Source organism: Perna viridis, chromosome 4 (assembly GCF_037379345.1).
Source record: "Perna viridis isolate PV_CMFRI_1.1 ecotype Kerala chromosome 4, ASM3737934v1, whole genome shotgun sequence".
Classification (NCBI taxonomy): Eukaryota; Metazoa; Mollusca; class Bivalvia; order Mytilida; family Mytilidae; genus Perna; species Perna viridis.
The window spans coordinates 38,609,615-38,625,518 of record NC_142448.1 but is presented as its reverse complement, the minus strand read 5'-3'; the positions used below and the strand labels follow the sequence as shown (position 1 = coordinate 38,625,518).

The 15,904-nt window shown below is 32.3% G+C and overlaps 1 protein-coding gene across 1 annotated transcript; it reads left to right on the top strand.

The window, feature by feature from the left end:
- Positions 1-258: 258 nt before the first annotated feature.
- On the top strand, positions 259-10,078 carry LOC148620011 (uncharacterized). The gene is made up of 9 exons (XM_088580500.1): positions 259-373; positions 1,006-1,100; positions 1,702-1,945; positions 3,459-3,575; positions 3,918-4,548; positions 4,979-5,144; positions 5,936-6,121; positions 6,859-7,073; positions 8,982-10,078. The coding sequence occupies exons 2-9, from the start codon at positions 1,039-1,041 to the stop codon at positions 9,653-9,655; spliced, it is 2,295 nt and encodes a 764-aa protein (XP_088436626.1). The 5' UTR covers positions 259-373; positions 1,006-1,038; the 3' UTR covers positions 9,656-10,078.
- Positions 10,079-15,904: the final 5,826 nt, after the last annotated feature.

Sequence of the window (15,904 nt, the reverse complement as noted above, 5' to 3'; positions counted from 1 at the left end):
CCGAGTTCAGTCTCTTTGTACGTGTTGATTTGGTTATTTTATTTGGCTTGTTGACACTGTTTTCATTGTATGATTTTCTTCCTGGGATTATTGTGGTTCCCTTGATTACTCTTTTTCATAAACGAAAAACAACTTCTTTGTAGAATAATCACAGATTAAGTTGATATGAATATTAACAAAATCTGCACGGTGTTTATATGGAGTTATATCCTACGACAAACGGACATAAACACGAAAGAAAATTTAATTGGATAGTTAGTGCAAACATAGAATATTAACTATTAAAATGAAATATAAAGTTGTATTCGTGTCATTTCTGCTGTCCATAGTGCATCTATATCGGCATATCTAGTCACTCTTTTAAGTTGTAAAGGTAAGCTCATAAAAAAATCAAGCAATATATATGAAATTAAGTTTATATCTTACACAATCTAAGTTTGTTTTTTTTTATACATTTACACTGTGTTCATTTAAAAGACGTCGAACGGGTTCTATTCGTTGGTTATTTGAAAAGAAGCTGTAATGGCCTCTTTTTTTTTATAAAAAAGATGCTTAACCAATTCTAGTTTTCAATATTTTTTTAAGGTGATGTACATATTTAATAAATATGGTTATTTTATAAAGGAAATGCTGTGAATGTTAGGATTTTTTAATTATTAAATGAAGATATTAAATGATTTTTTCATTGCTCAATTACGTAAGCAGCAGAAGCTGTACGATCTCACACGAATGAAGCATGATTTTTTTAAAAGATTTTTCATTAAAGGTGTCTTGATATATTTTCGATTGGGGGTTGTGTTGCCCTTTTTAATTTTTTAACATTTTAAAACGGTGTTTATTTGTGGCAACTCTTTTTTTTTTTATTTGAATTCTTGGAAGGGTATTTGACTCCTACTTCCAGCATTTTAATTGAATTACGATAGAAAGTCACATGAAGTGTCAAAATAACGTGCGTAAAATAAAAATAACGTATTGCTTTCCTTTTTTTTTCTTTTTTTTTCGAAGATTTGAAGTAATCAACAGAATTTTCGATCTATCATGTCTTCGAATTTTTCCTGTTTATTCACTGACCTCGTTCTGGAGACGGACTCAAAGTCAAAGTACGTATGACCTATTTATTTTCTGCTTTACCAATCTTAATATATAGTAAAGCATATGGTTCAATTTAGATCAACTTCCGGTTTGCAAAAGAACAATATACGTTTGCACGAATAAAAAGAAAAAAAAAATTGGTTACATGTAAAATAAGTTTTCGGATTATTCAGTGTTCATCGGTATGAAACAAATTTCACTGTGTTTTGAATACAACTGTCAAATCATGTAATTTTAACATTTCATTTAATTGATAGAACATAATGTTTCTACTATTACAACTAGCAGTTCATAAATAGTTTTGTTGATTCATTATATAATGGTATGATAACTCGCATGTCGAATACTATTTGTTTTCCTTTTTATCGGAGATTTTTTAAAATCATCTGTTTGTCTGATTTGAAAGTTCGATGCGATGCGTTGTGTCAGCGTTTCTTGTTCTTTTGATTTGTCTATGCATGGTACTCGTAGTAAAACAATAAGTGTGGTTTATCAATGTTTATTCTTATTTGTTCGTATTTCTGTGACATTTATAAACTATAAACTGTAAAATATGTCAAGTAATTGTGTAATTATATCATTAAATAATTAACACATACATTTATACAGCATAACACCAGTAATTGAGAAACATCAAGCAGTTTTGTTGATGTGCTTTGGATTTGGAGGATTGTCTATATCGTTAGGAATCATACACAATTTCATACGTAAACATGTCTACAAAGACTCTCATAATCTGGACACGGTGTTTGACGCTGGTGGAAAAGTTTCATTGGGCCTTACTGCTGTCACGGTGACGTCACAAATGCTTTGGCCATCTGACTTCCTCCAACAAGCAACGTTGATGGCTAAGGTTGTATATACAAAGGTTGTCCCAGAGTATGGGACATAACTCTTGGAATTAGTGAAGTTTGTATCGTATTCAATTTTACCAAAGCCTATCGAGCTTTCATTTAAACAGAATGATATCAAGTTATTTTGATGCTTTCATTGATGTTAAATGCTGAATACAAGCGTTTTAATTATTTGTAAGAGTAGTGTCCCTTACTATATGTCTACCTCTTAAAAATAATGATATCATTAACGCTTTACTTGTAAGTTTAATACCATATATAAATGATATATTGTTTTTTATTTAATTTATTACAATTTGTATTAACATTGTAACATTAGTAATATAATCCTGCCCGTTGTAAAAACAGCAATGCACAAACGATACTTGTAATTTGACGTAAGACAATTTTCCATTTCTAAAGACTGATTAGAACTTAATGTTGATTAATTGCTAATCTACTTTATTTGTCCGAACATATAAAACTTTAACCTACAGGTGCAGTTGTTTTTAGAGGTTTCGGATTTTCTAGTGATTCCGGGTTCATTTTTTTATGTTTAGATGAATTGTATATTTATGGTGATCTGTTCAAAATCAGCTGTAAGTTACATGTGTAGTTGACTCGAATGAAATTAACATTTAAAAAGGTTTTGAATTTGGCATAAATATTTTTGCAAGCTGAAAACCATTGGAAGTGAATGTTAGTATACACGCTACACTTCTATAGCAATTGTGACCAGCACCAGATCTTGATCTTCTGGGACATGGGTATGTTGACAACAGTCAAATTTAAATTTCAGTTTTTCAAATGACCTAACATAGTTCAATGTTTCCTATTGAATATGATCATCTAATTTCAACTGTCATATGATCTTCTTTTTTTCAACGGATAAGATTTTACACAAATATCATGACTATCTTGCTCTGATTTTCATAATCTCGGGAATCTAACCATTGAGTATAAAGTCGTGAACTGGTAAAATGTATACGATTCATGGGTATCTTGAAACTATACGAAACAATGTCACATGTTTTTGATCGGTTGAATAATTGTGTGTGTTGGAGGCTCATCGTTGTAAAATCATATCTTGTGCTGCCCAAAGCAATCTGTTACGGATGCTTGTTAAAGGCAGATAAACCAAGGACAATATAGCAGACATTAAAAATATTAATGTGATTGTCAAGCCATCGCATTTTCCGCATTAATAAAAGCATCGCAAAAATTTCTAAATTTAGCGTATTACTTCCTTTTTCTTTTTTTTTGTACAGTGAAAATTGTCTAAATCAAAAAGAAAAAAAAACCGAAAATTTGTATAAGCCAGGCATCTCACGAAATACCTTCACATTTATTACGTTTTGAAATCGAATTTACCTGTTTTACAAATCAAAACCTTAATCACAAGTGGATTTAGTTAAGACTGATTTATATTTCTATTTGGTAATAATATTTTTATTTAAATTTGTATACATGTACCTACTTAAGTTCTTCGTTTTGCTCTCGGTCAGAAATGTACTCTTAATCATTCTTTTGCAGACCGGTTTAGGAGGGTCATTATTTTTTACAATCGCTATTGTATTTGACATAATGGTGTTTCCGTTGTTGTCGTTAACCCTAAAAAGTAGAGCTCCAGGTGCCAAAACCTTTCTACAGGTATGTGAAACGTTCTGCTAGGAATGCAATTGAGCACAGAAATGTAACTTTAAAGGAAACCACATATATAACAGGAATATTAATGAAACAACTCGGGCCACTCCACACATCATTTATACAAACGCTCTTCGTCATTACAGCTCAATCCATAGATTTCTTCATATATATATTGTTAAAGAAAAAAGACATCTGCTGATACCAATCAACTCAATGAAATTAAAATGTATCATATGAGTAGATTCGAGAAGCATTAATGCAGATAGATTGATTTCAATTGTGATATAACCAGACTTCTCACAAAAAATCTTGTGTATGAAGTAACTGTCAATTCTCCTTTTTCAGATAGTAAATGCCCGGTTTGGAAATTTTGCTCACATCGTATTCTGTGTAATAGCATTGCTTGCAAGTTTAATTACGTTGATGAACCTAATTCTAGCAGCCAAAGCAACATTAGTTGTCCTTGTGAAGGATATTTCGGATGAGATGATACTTTTGATATTGGCTTTCCTGTTTGGATCATATTGTTTGATCGGTGGATTAGGAACAACATTTTATATATCATATTTCACCACTGCTTTAACTTTCATAAGCGTTTTAGTATTCGTTGTTCATATATCTTATAAGGTAACTGATAACCCTTTACCATCTCAAGAACACTTATATGAAGCGATGTCTTGTATAAAGGCATCAGACGGAAACTACAAAAATTCATTTATGACATTTCGTTCTCGTGGCGGAATGATATTTGGCGTCCTAGTACTTTTGATGTCAGCTTCTATCAGCTTTTGTGATCAAGCAAACTGGCAGAGTAGAATAGCAGCGAAACCTACCCAAGGCGTTGGTGGCTTCTTCATTGCTGCATATCTTTGGTTTGCCATTCCTGTGACAATTACAATAGCAACGTCAACTTTATATCTTTCAATGAGTTATCAAAACGGGACTCATGCATTAAGTGCCAAAGATATCGATTCAGGTTTGTTACATTAGGCAGCATACACGACCATACATAATAAGCGATCAGTGTTAAATCGTGACACAACATATGTATACTTTTTTACCTAAAAGTTGAAATGCTCATATGCCCATTAAGGTGTTTTGGTAAGTCTTTATTTATATGACCAAGCAGGACAAATACCTAATTAATATTTCTGGTACTTTAGTCTGAACATTATAGGTGCGATTTCTTTTTTTAAAGTAATTTTAGGGGTATGTGGTTAACTTATGATTGTGGTATGCATTTACAATTATATTTTGAGTAGATCGTTTGTAGAGTGCAAAATGTAAATTCAAGCATTTCAGTTGCTCTTCGTGCATGCTAAATTATTAAATTGTCTGACTTATCAAATAAAACACTATGAAATATAAAGTTGTTGAATGAAATAATTGACGTTTTCATATTTCAGGTTTCATTTCTCCTTACGTAATGCAGAATTTCATGGGAGAAACCGGAGCATTTCTGCTAATAACAATGATAACAATGTCTTTGATGTCTACCGGTTCAGGGGAGATAATGGCAATATCTTCCATTATTGTATATGACATATACAAAGTGTACATTAATCCATTCAGGTGTGTTTAAAGATGATAGCACATACTACTACTACTTTAGACAACAAAACTATCAAAATGTAACACTATTTTACAATAACATATCCTAATAGGCACATTTATCTTTAACATTTCTTTCGTTGGACATTTATATGATTTACTGTTTGTTCATCAAAAACTGGTAGGTTGTGGAAAGGAATTTTACCTTAAACTTTGTTTTTTGCGTTTGTAAAATGCAGTTTTGCTATTTGCCATTGGTTTTTTTTTCACATCTTTTTGATTTTGTCTTTTATATTTATTTCTACACTCAAAATGGTCTAATTTTTATTGAAAATGGCCGTTGTTGTAGTATTACTGAATACAATTACTTTCATTTGTTTTCTCTATCTCAACCGCAGGGTCGATATCACTGCTAGTGCACCTTAGTTCCCCGAATATATTCACCAACCCAGTAGTCAGATTTGTCTGACCCCGAATAATATCACATTTCATCTATTATCTATTTTGCAGTATTTCAAATTTTGAAATACGTAAAACACCGAGGCTTCATTCCATGCATTGCATATGGTTGAACCTCTAGGTGATTGATTTGAATTTCTCTTTCAGTAGTCTTGTTTATGAGTACTTCTTGTATACAACTCAACTTTTGATTATTATCTTCCGACATATTTGATTTTACTGCTGCTAATGAGAGGTTACATCTTGAAACACGAGTACAGCATATCAAAATTTACAAAATATTAAACTGGATGTTTTTTGTATTTATTTCGTAAAGATAAAGAATGGAACAAACAAGTTAAAACTATTTGCAGGAAAGGTGTTTCAACAACAGAATGCATCTTGTGTGGAAAGGAACAAATATTCAAGTCTAAAGATGAATCGAAGCAAAAATGTGTTTGCAAGTGTGTTACTAAATGCACGGCTTGTATTCTTGATATTCAGAAACGTGAGCTCACAGATCTCTGTGTTGTCAACTACACTTGTTCAGTTCATGGAAGGTGAATGAAAATTAGCATGTGAAATTCTTCTTCTATAAAATTTATTAAGTATGTCATAGCTCATTTTCCAATAGAAATTAATGATTTCGTTTATTAGTTGTTTCACATTTATTTGAAAATAGCGAAGATGAAACGGTAGTTTCAACGCACTTTACCACTAAGTCATGACATTTGAAATCCATTGGGTTTAAACATATTCCTTTAAACTTAAAGGCAGACAACTCTGTCAAAAACCTCATTATTGTAGCATATTGTTGAAAAAAGTCTTGGCAAATCCAGTGATGTAAACATCAAATACTTTTTTTTCAAATTGAGTGAAATTATATCATATTGTTAGATCGGTGGCGTTTTCGCATTCATGTTTCTTTATTTCTTATTCTGCCTGATTCTTACAGAAACTTACACGTAATAAAATAATCACTTAACCGCTATTCAACACCGTTCGTTTTTTTTTTGTTTGCATTACAAGATATAAATGGTTGTATTCATTTTATATCGTCAAATATTTAACTACTTGGAAAAAAGTGAATACCTCTGGCAATTTTTTTTAAAAACTGGTTGGAGGAGGTTAATGTAGGCAAAATACATAACCGTGGCATTATGTAGAATTATTGTCTGCGAGACTGTAATTTGTCTTTCAATCTAGTTTACTACGTGTAAAGGAAAAACAAATATAACTTTGGGTACAGTTTATTATTAAAGAGTTGACTTCAATCAGTTAATTGTAATTTTTTCAGATATCGAGATTATGAAGACCACTTGTTGTGTCACAAAAGTTGGTGTATGGTATGGTTAACAATTTGCATAATACCCTACGGTTTGGTAATCATTAACAGTGGTATTGACTTAAATTGGGCTGTTTATACGATGCAGGGGCTACTGAGTGCGTTTCTTTGTCCACTGTTACTAACTATAGTGTGGACAAAATGTAGTGCAAAAGGAGTTGTTGCAGGTAAATATATCGTATTTATTTTGTTTCCCTTACTGTTTCGCTTGAATTATGTTCAGTTTGAGGGGCTTTCATGTTGCAATGCATATGGTATTTTGTGAAACTCATTGGAAAGTAGTTTAAAGTTAAGCCATTGTGTATCTTCTATTTTGATTCGAATGTGGTTTGCACTAGTTTTAAATCGACCATTTTACTGACTCAAGTACATGTAGATGGTAGCTTTCTCATCATCTGCCATACAGAGGAAGATGTTTACAAAATGCTAGAATTTTTAATCGACAACATATTTGTCCAGTGTGGTGGACGTGTTTTTTTAACAAACGGTCGGCATTGCAATTGGAACAAATTGTGCTCCTGTGCTGACCTATTCCTTCATTCTTATGAGGCTGACTTTATAGCTGATCTGATCCGAAAGAAAAAAATATCGTTTGGCTAGATCCTTAAATCTCAGATATATAGACGACGTATGATATTTAAACAATCCAAATTTGGGGATTTGATCCATCGCATCTCCCAAAAGAACTTGAGATAAAGGATACTACAGACACTGTGAGGTCATTCTCATATCTTGACCTACGCTTAGAAATCGATGGTAAATGAACACTATTGTCCAAATTTTACGACAAACGCGATAATTTTTCATTCAGAATGGTCAACTTTCCTTTCAACTGTGGCAACATTCCTTCTGCACCTGCGTATGGAATGTTCATATCACAACGCATACATTATGCCAGAGCTTGCCGAAACTAGGCAGAATTTGTATCGCGCTAGATGTCTAACAAATAGGCTTCTTGAAGAGGGTTATGTTGCTACAAAATTGAAGTCACCACTAGTTTTATAGTCGTCATCATGATTTAGTGGATCGTTATGATATATCCATCTACGCTATGACAACTGATTTATTCAACGTGTCACAGTTTTAGTTGCCTCGTTTGTCTACCCCGAACTTGACTTATTTCTCGGCAGGTATTTCCAGATAAGCAGAGGACGCCTATCCTACCGGTGCACCTGGTCCATGGTCCAAGTTTTTTTTGTGCAGTCCAAGTTGCTCATTTGCTTTGGTACTTTGTATGTATTATTTTAGTTACTTCATGTTCTTTGTTGTGTATGTCTGTTTTCCATGTCTAGTCTTTGTCCCTGGATTACATTCTTTTGATTACCGCTATAACCTTGGTTCCCTTGATTATTTTTGTTATATTGGAATCCTTTTCTATATCGGAGGACGACTATTTCTGTAAGTTTGTAAAGTGACCACAGGGTATGCAAGTATGCTGCTCTTCATTTTCATTTGTATCTAAACTAATTTGAGTATTGGAATAACTATAATATAAGACTTTTAAAATACAATTTCGAGAAACATACATCTAGTTATCAAACTGAATTTCAGATAATATTTCCACTAGTAATGATATTCAAATGCATTTTTATAACACCGCTAGACGGTATTGCAGTGTTAGGAGAATTTGACTACACAGTAATAATGTATTTTGTATTTAGCATTCATAAGTTTAGACATGTACATTTTAGTTGTTTGAAACTACAATTCTGCAGAATATATTCACTCAAGGTGTTTTAGCTTTGAAATAAGTTTTGTTACTATAACAACACCCTTTGAAATTGACAACTGTTTCTTTTTTTCGTGACATGTCTAAACATTTAGTTGTTTATAGTAAGCATGTCTAAGAAACCATTTGTATTAGAAGTATTTTATCTGAATAGACTTAAATGAATATAATCAAATGTAGCGCATTGTATGTTGAATATGACCGTGTACTTAAGACCATTTGTCTTTTTTGACCATGATTTTGCTCTCCCCTTGAAAGTCACTCAATAAGTATGCGACTGTAGTTTATCAGTTTTTGCCAATTCATACTTGCATATATTTTTAAAACTAATATTTCTGTCTTTCAGGCAGTATTGGTGGTGCCATTTCTTATTTTACTGGTTTGTTCATTGCTGCCGAACTTTTATATGAAGATGGGCTTAGAAACTTTTTAGTAAATACAAGCCAGGATTACAGTTTGCTTGCTGGAATCTCGTTAGGATTTTCTATCAGTTTATCCCTTACTGTGGTAATTTCTCTTCTTACTCACAAAATTAATACAGAAAACGACGCAAAGCGTGTTTGGGCTACCACCATGGCAATTGATAATCCATTGAGTCCATGGAGAAAAACGTATGAAGAGGAATTGCAGCGAATTAAAGTAGTTGACGACGTTACTGTTACATTAGCCCACATGAATAAAATTTTCCGAAAGACTTGGTTTGTTGCAGGAATAGGTGGATCACTCAGCGCTTGTTTGTTTTGTATTATTCTTCCTGCTAGTGTTTTATCAATTGGTGTGTTATCATTTGACCAGTATTCAGCATGGGTTTATTTCTGTCAAATATGGTTGATGATAGCTGCAGTATTTGCCATCGTAGTGCCGCCGATTGAAGAGATCGTTCAAATAGTAGGGGACTACAAGAAGCAATCTGTGTCTAAAGCACAGACTCAAAACACAGATACAAGTTTGGAAAATGCTGAACAGAAACCGTTAGTTAATCTTGAGGAAAGTAATCTCGTTTATATGGCAAATAAATAAAACTTACATTTCAATGTCAATTACTCGGCTAAGGTGTTGGCAATATCATTTATTAGTCTACCTGGGTATGGCTTAATATGTAATATAAAAATATGAACTACTTGGTTTTACTTTTTTGTTTTTTGTTTTTTGTAATTTCTCATTTTATGCTCATGATTATGGAACTGATCATTTAAATGATCGACAATAGAGCACTTGTTATAGGTAAATGTTTTTTCTATTCGCTCACTGTTTAAACAGCTTCTTATCGTTTGGAGAAAATTCGTTTAAACACTATTAGAACATGTGCACATTTGCTTTTTTTAAATAAAACATTTATTTTACATTTGTACATAAAGTGACAACGTCTTTATCTCGAAGAATAACACTCAAAAGTGTTGAACACAAACAAAAGAGTTAGTAACAAGATCTAAAAACGATATTAACTTGTTATAAAAAGTGTCTGGTTGGAAATTGACTACTGTTGATATCAATTGATAGACGTGACGTCAAAGTTCAATCACTCATATACTATGCAATATTTAGAAATATCATATAATATGATGCTTTTGAAAGTTTAAAGTTCAGCAATAAAATTTCGTAGAAAATTCCTGTCTCACAGAAAGCAATTGCTTGCTCACTGGATGTTATATACATTACTGTAAAGTTGTAGTTGAATGCGTAATTTTAACGCCGAAATACAGATATAAATATATACAAAACATGTTTAATGCTGCGACAATATTTTTTTTTTCACAAGCGTAAGGAACAGTCAAATCGCAAGGGTTCCCGAGCTAATCTGACTGTTTCAAAGCGACCCCAAATTAATATATCGATATTTTCGGCGATGTTCATGAGTAGTTTTTATCCTGCAACCACATTTTCTAAATGAAACATGGAAATTTGTCCAAAATAGTTTATTTTTTAGCAATCTTTTGAGTGCGACGTTCGGCGAGGACACCTTCAAAGGTATTACCTATTTCTTGTTTTTGACGTTGCATAAAACTAGAAAGGTAACCACGAGACGATATTATGTATTGGAGGAATGAAGTCTTGTGTTGTTTTCACACCCTTTATTTGTGAAGTAGAAAGCAGGAGATATATTGCAGAAATTTGTACAGATCCGGTATATATGTAATGTAACGTGTAGCCTAATATATAAGGATTAAAATAGACTTAAAATCCAATATATACAATTCAGGCACTGAAATTGGAAGAGGTGATTTATGGTGCAGAAAAACCAATCGAACAAAGGATACCTCATTGGTGTCCATACACTATACATGTACCTAATTATAGGTCTTTGTGTATGCTTATCTGTATCTAAGAGAAAGCGATGCATTCAAATCCTGCATATAATTCAACCAAATCAATAACGATTACTCTTTCAAATTACAAATGACGTTTATTTAGACTGCAACTTATCAGCTGATAAGATGATCTGATGTGCGCAAAAAACTACCCGATGTATGTTGGCCTAATTTCCAACAAGGATAACAATTAGTCACATTGCGAACATATTCTAGTTTGTTTTCATGAAAACCATTTCCGTATTTTAAAATAAGCATTATTATAAATTGAGAGTTTAAATGTTATTTAATGTAGATAATATCTATTACAGGTCATACTTTTCTCTTTCAACTCGGAAAATTTGAAGGAAACTTCTTTTAAAGGGGAGTTAATTGGCGAAAAAGAGTAATCAAGGGAACCAAGATTCTTACAGAAATCAAAAGAATGTTATTCAGGGACAAAAGTTAAATCCGGGGTTGACGAAAGAGGAAAGTAAACTATGACACGTTGAAAAAAATCGTTTCTCATGTTTAAGATGGATAAACCCTAACGATTCACAAATTCATGATGACGACCATTAACCACATAAAAACTCCATATGCAGGTTCTGAAGTAAAAGGGATGTTGCCACAGATGAAAGGAAAATTTGACTATTCAAAATAAAAAAAAAATCATCGCGTTATTCATATAGTTTGGTCAATAGTTTTCCTTAACTATCGATATCTAAGAGTAGGCATAGATATGAGGCTTACCTCACAGTGTCTGAAGTATCTTTTATCTCAATATCTTTGGGATACGTAGATGCCATGTATCAAATCCCCGAAACTAGAATTGTTTAATGATAATACATCATCTACATAGCGGAACCGAGATCAAATGATCTTGCTAAAGTACGTTCCTTCCTTTGAATCAGGTCAGCTATAAAGTACACTCATAAGATTAAAGGCATGTGTCAGGTAATAGAGGAGCACAATTAGTTCCCATTGGAACCTACACATACCGTCCTTTTATTTAAGTAACAATGATGTTTTACATTTTTTGAGTCGGGGTTGTTTTTGGAACAAAAGTATAAACAGGAAAAAACCACAGGTTTAAATGATATTTTACTCTGATAATAATCTTGAATTGAGGGTTCCCGGAAGACCGTTCGAATTATTCAGGATTCACATTGAACTAATACCACTACTGGAGTAACAAGTGTCCTTGTATGACTGGAGATATTCAAATTCAAAGGTATGTTCATTCAAGGTTAACTTTGAGCACAATAAGGCAAATCTATATGATAAAAATGTAAGATAGAATTTACCTTTTTTAAAAAAAATCAACGAACAGAAAAGCCCATATTTTAAAATGTATTGCTTTATCGTATTTTATATTGTCTAAGACCACATAACTAAGTAATTCCGCGATATATTTTTTAAAGCGATACATTGTAAGAGTAATCGAGGGAACCAAGATTTTTGGCGGAAATCAAAAGAATGAAATCCAGGGACAAATACCAGACATGAAAAACTGACACGCACAACAAAGAACATAAAATAACCAAGTAATACATACAAAGTAACACAAATAAAGGAGCAACTCGGACTGTAAACTAAAAACTGGGAAGATTCACAAGTTGCATCGGTAGGGTAAGCGTCCTCTGGAAAACTAGAAACACGCACCGAGTCGCTCATAAAAAGTCCAGGATAGACAAAAGAGGAAAGGAAAACTATGATTATGAATCAGTTTTAAAAATGAATATATATATTCACTAAAAATGATGTTGTTTCTTGATTGCGGACACAATTTCCTTGCCAAAAATATGACAAAAAATGACCAAAAAAGTACAAAATTGACAGTATATCTATATTGTAGTCAATTTCAACCAATTTGTTTGTCCTTTAAATGCAACATTTATCAAAAGACTTGAAGGTTTTTTTCATTTGTTATGGATTCAAGTCTCGATTCACATTCGAATATTGAAACACCTGAAAATTAACTTTAGTTGTATTTTAGGCTAATGATAGATTATGTTGTTCTTTTTTGTAGAATTGTTGACAGTGACCGGAATTAGATTACATGTGTAGACGCCATGTTTGGACGTATAATAGATATATCACGAATAAACGGAAAAAAGCCTTTGAAACAGAATCATGATGAGACAAATAATGCGAACATTTGAATGTCAAATAATAGTGTGTCACCAGATTTAAACAATATGGTTTTATGCATATAATTTTGTTACCAAAATTATTAAATTAGATATTAATAACATAACATTTGTCTGCGTGCATTTTTTTCCTTTGGTTGGCGAATTCTTTCATTCACTCATATGAAAAAAAGATATTGTCAAGTAGTTCAGTATAAATCTCTGTTTATTGTCCAGTTATCTACATGTATCTAAGAAGGTATCTCCCTTTTGCGCGAAGTTAACTGTGTTAATCGCTGTAACATGTCTGTAAAAAATTCTTCTGTAGTTATTATCAAGATTTACGTGTTAATTTAATATGTCAGTACCCAACTGGCCTGCATTTAACCCTTTTTTTTTGTTACAACAGATGCAATGAGTAAGCAAGGTTTTTTATGTGTAGAGATTTGGAAAGGCATTTGTATTTATAAATACATGTTGATCTGAATTTTATCCATTTTTATTTTGTTTCCAATTTTGTACATGAATAATCATAAGTGATGAATGCAAATTAAGACAATAATACAATGCAATTTTCCTTGTGTAAACAGTTTCCAGCCTTTACCAAGTCAGTCAGGGTATAAGTGCATTTATCTTACCCAGACAATTTTAACAAAAATGTTTTAATGAAACCTTTATCAATTTGATATACCTATTTTGCGGCGTATCTTTTCCAATCTTCTACTGAATTTAATTGGAAATATTGTTTTATTTTGGTTGCGTAATACTTTCATTTTCGAGAGAGTATCGACATAAACATAAATATAGTAAAATTACAAACACTTTAAAAACAATTAGTATGGTTAGATAATTCTTTCTATAGTGTTTGGTCATATTCAAAAAGAATAGTGTTTGATTCTTATTTCAAGACAAAAGTTTGTTGACCTCAATAGTTTGTTGACCTCAATAGTTTGTTGACCTCAATAGTCTTTTTTTTTTAAAATATGAAATATAAGGAAAACGGATATGATGAAAGATATAAACTATCAATTTAAACATATTTTGTTAAATCATAGTACATGTATAATGGCATACAACTAGCTTACCTTTTTTTATCTTTATCCTCGAGAAAAAATACGTCTTATATATGAACCAGTTTGAATAAATGGTTTATCTGTCGGTACATGCGTTAAAGTCTTACATGCAGTTTTTTTTCGATATTGTATTACACGGCGATAATGGATACGTTATAGCCTTTAGATACTGAACAACTTATTGTGTATTTAATTTGAAAAAAATAAACTAAGCATGGTAGCCTCGTCCATTCAGAACATTAGATCGCTTGTTCTACACAATTAATAATGTTGTAAATTAATGTTTTTTCTTCATTTGTTCATTTCTCTATGACACTTATAAATATAAGCAGTAAAAATCTATCAAATTATTAAAACACTATATAATATTACACCTATATGCAGCATAACACCAGTCCTTGAGAATCATCAATCAGTTTTGCTAATGTTCCTTGGATTTTGAGGACTGGCAATATCTTTAGGAATCATACACAACTCAATACAAGAGTATGTCTACAAAGACTCTCATAATCTAGAAATGGTATTAAATGCTATTAGAAAAGTGACACTGGGTCTGATTGAAAACTCATAGATTATCCAGATCACCGGGCGTCATATAGACATCAATGAAATGGGGTCACAAGACTTGTTAAAGATGCCAAGGCATTAGGGCATTAGATCAGGTGACACAATTGATTAATAAGGATATTTAAGGATATTCCACCAGATAAATGGTGGTGTTTTGCGAAATCAGTATGCAAACTTAATAAGTGTGAAAATACAAGTAAATGTAGGACAAATTACAGTTCATCAAGCAGAAAAGTGAGATGTGTTCATTAAATGTGTTACTAGCATATGACGCATTTTAGATGAGCCAGACCTTCCTGCTGAAAGTCATTAACAGGTAAATAAACTACCAAATTTTGTCATTATTGAGCTGGAGGTCAGGGATCAACTTCTCATATTTAATGTTACAAAACCTAGTGGACCGGTTGGAATAGCACCAGTCATACTAAAGAATATCTCAGATGCGATGATGCATCCATCGACACTACTTTATAATGAGTCTCTACTGTGTGGTCAAATACCATATTTATGGAAACGTTCTCATGTTACACCCATTTATTAGAATAGAGGTCTATACTTGATGTTTTCAGTTTCGTCCTATTTCTCTTACATGCACCCTCGGTTAGATGAAGGGAAAGATCTTGGTTAAGCATATGCACAATTTTGTTCTGGAACATCAGTCTGGATTCATGCCTATGAAGGACTTAACTGTATATCAGCTGTTGATTATTTTCAATACAATACTTGTCAATTTAGATACGGAGAGGGATGTTATATTTGTATTTTGTGATATATCTAAGGCATTTGACAGAGTTTTGCACAGGGGACTTTTATTTAAATTACAAAAAGTTGCGGTTTGCGATAATTTATTAAATTGGAATACAGGCTATTCTATTGAGAGAACTTGAATATGCGGATATAGTATTGGATAATTATTCATTGTATGAATCAAACCTTCTTAAGAGTGTTTAAGTGGCTACCGGAAGCTCTAGACGTGTTACTGGACTAAGGGTAAATTCTTCAAAATCCAAGATTTTTCGGAACCGCTATATAAATGATGTTAGAAGCATCGAGTTATCATGATGGATAAGATGATCTGTGGATTTGCTCAAAATTACCTATCAAATCTTATACAACCTGATCCTGTTAATATCCATGCTTATTATATCAGTCAACAGATTAATTGCGATAACTTGCGTCTGCCTGTTTGCAATACTATGGCGTATTCCA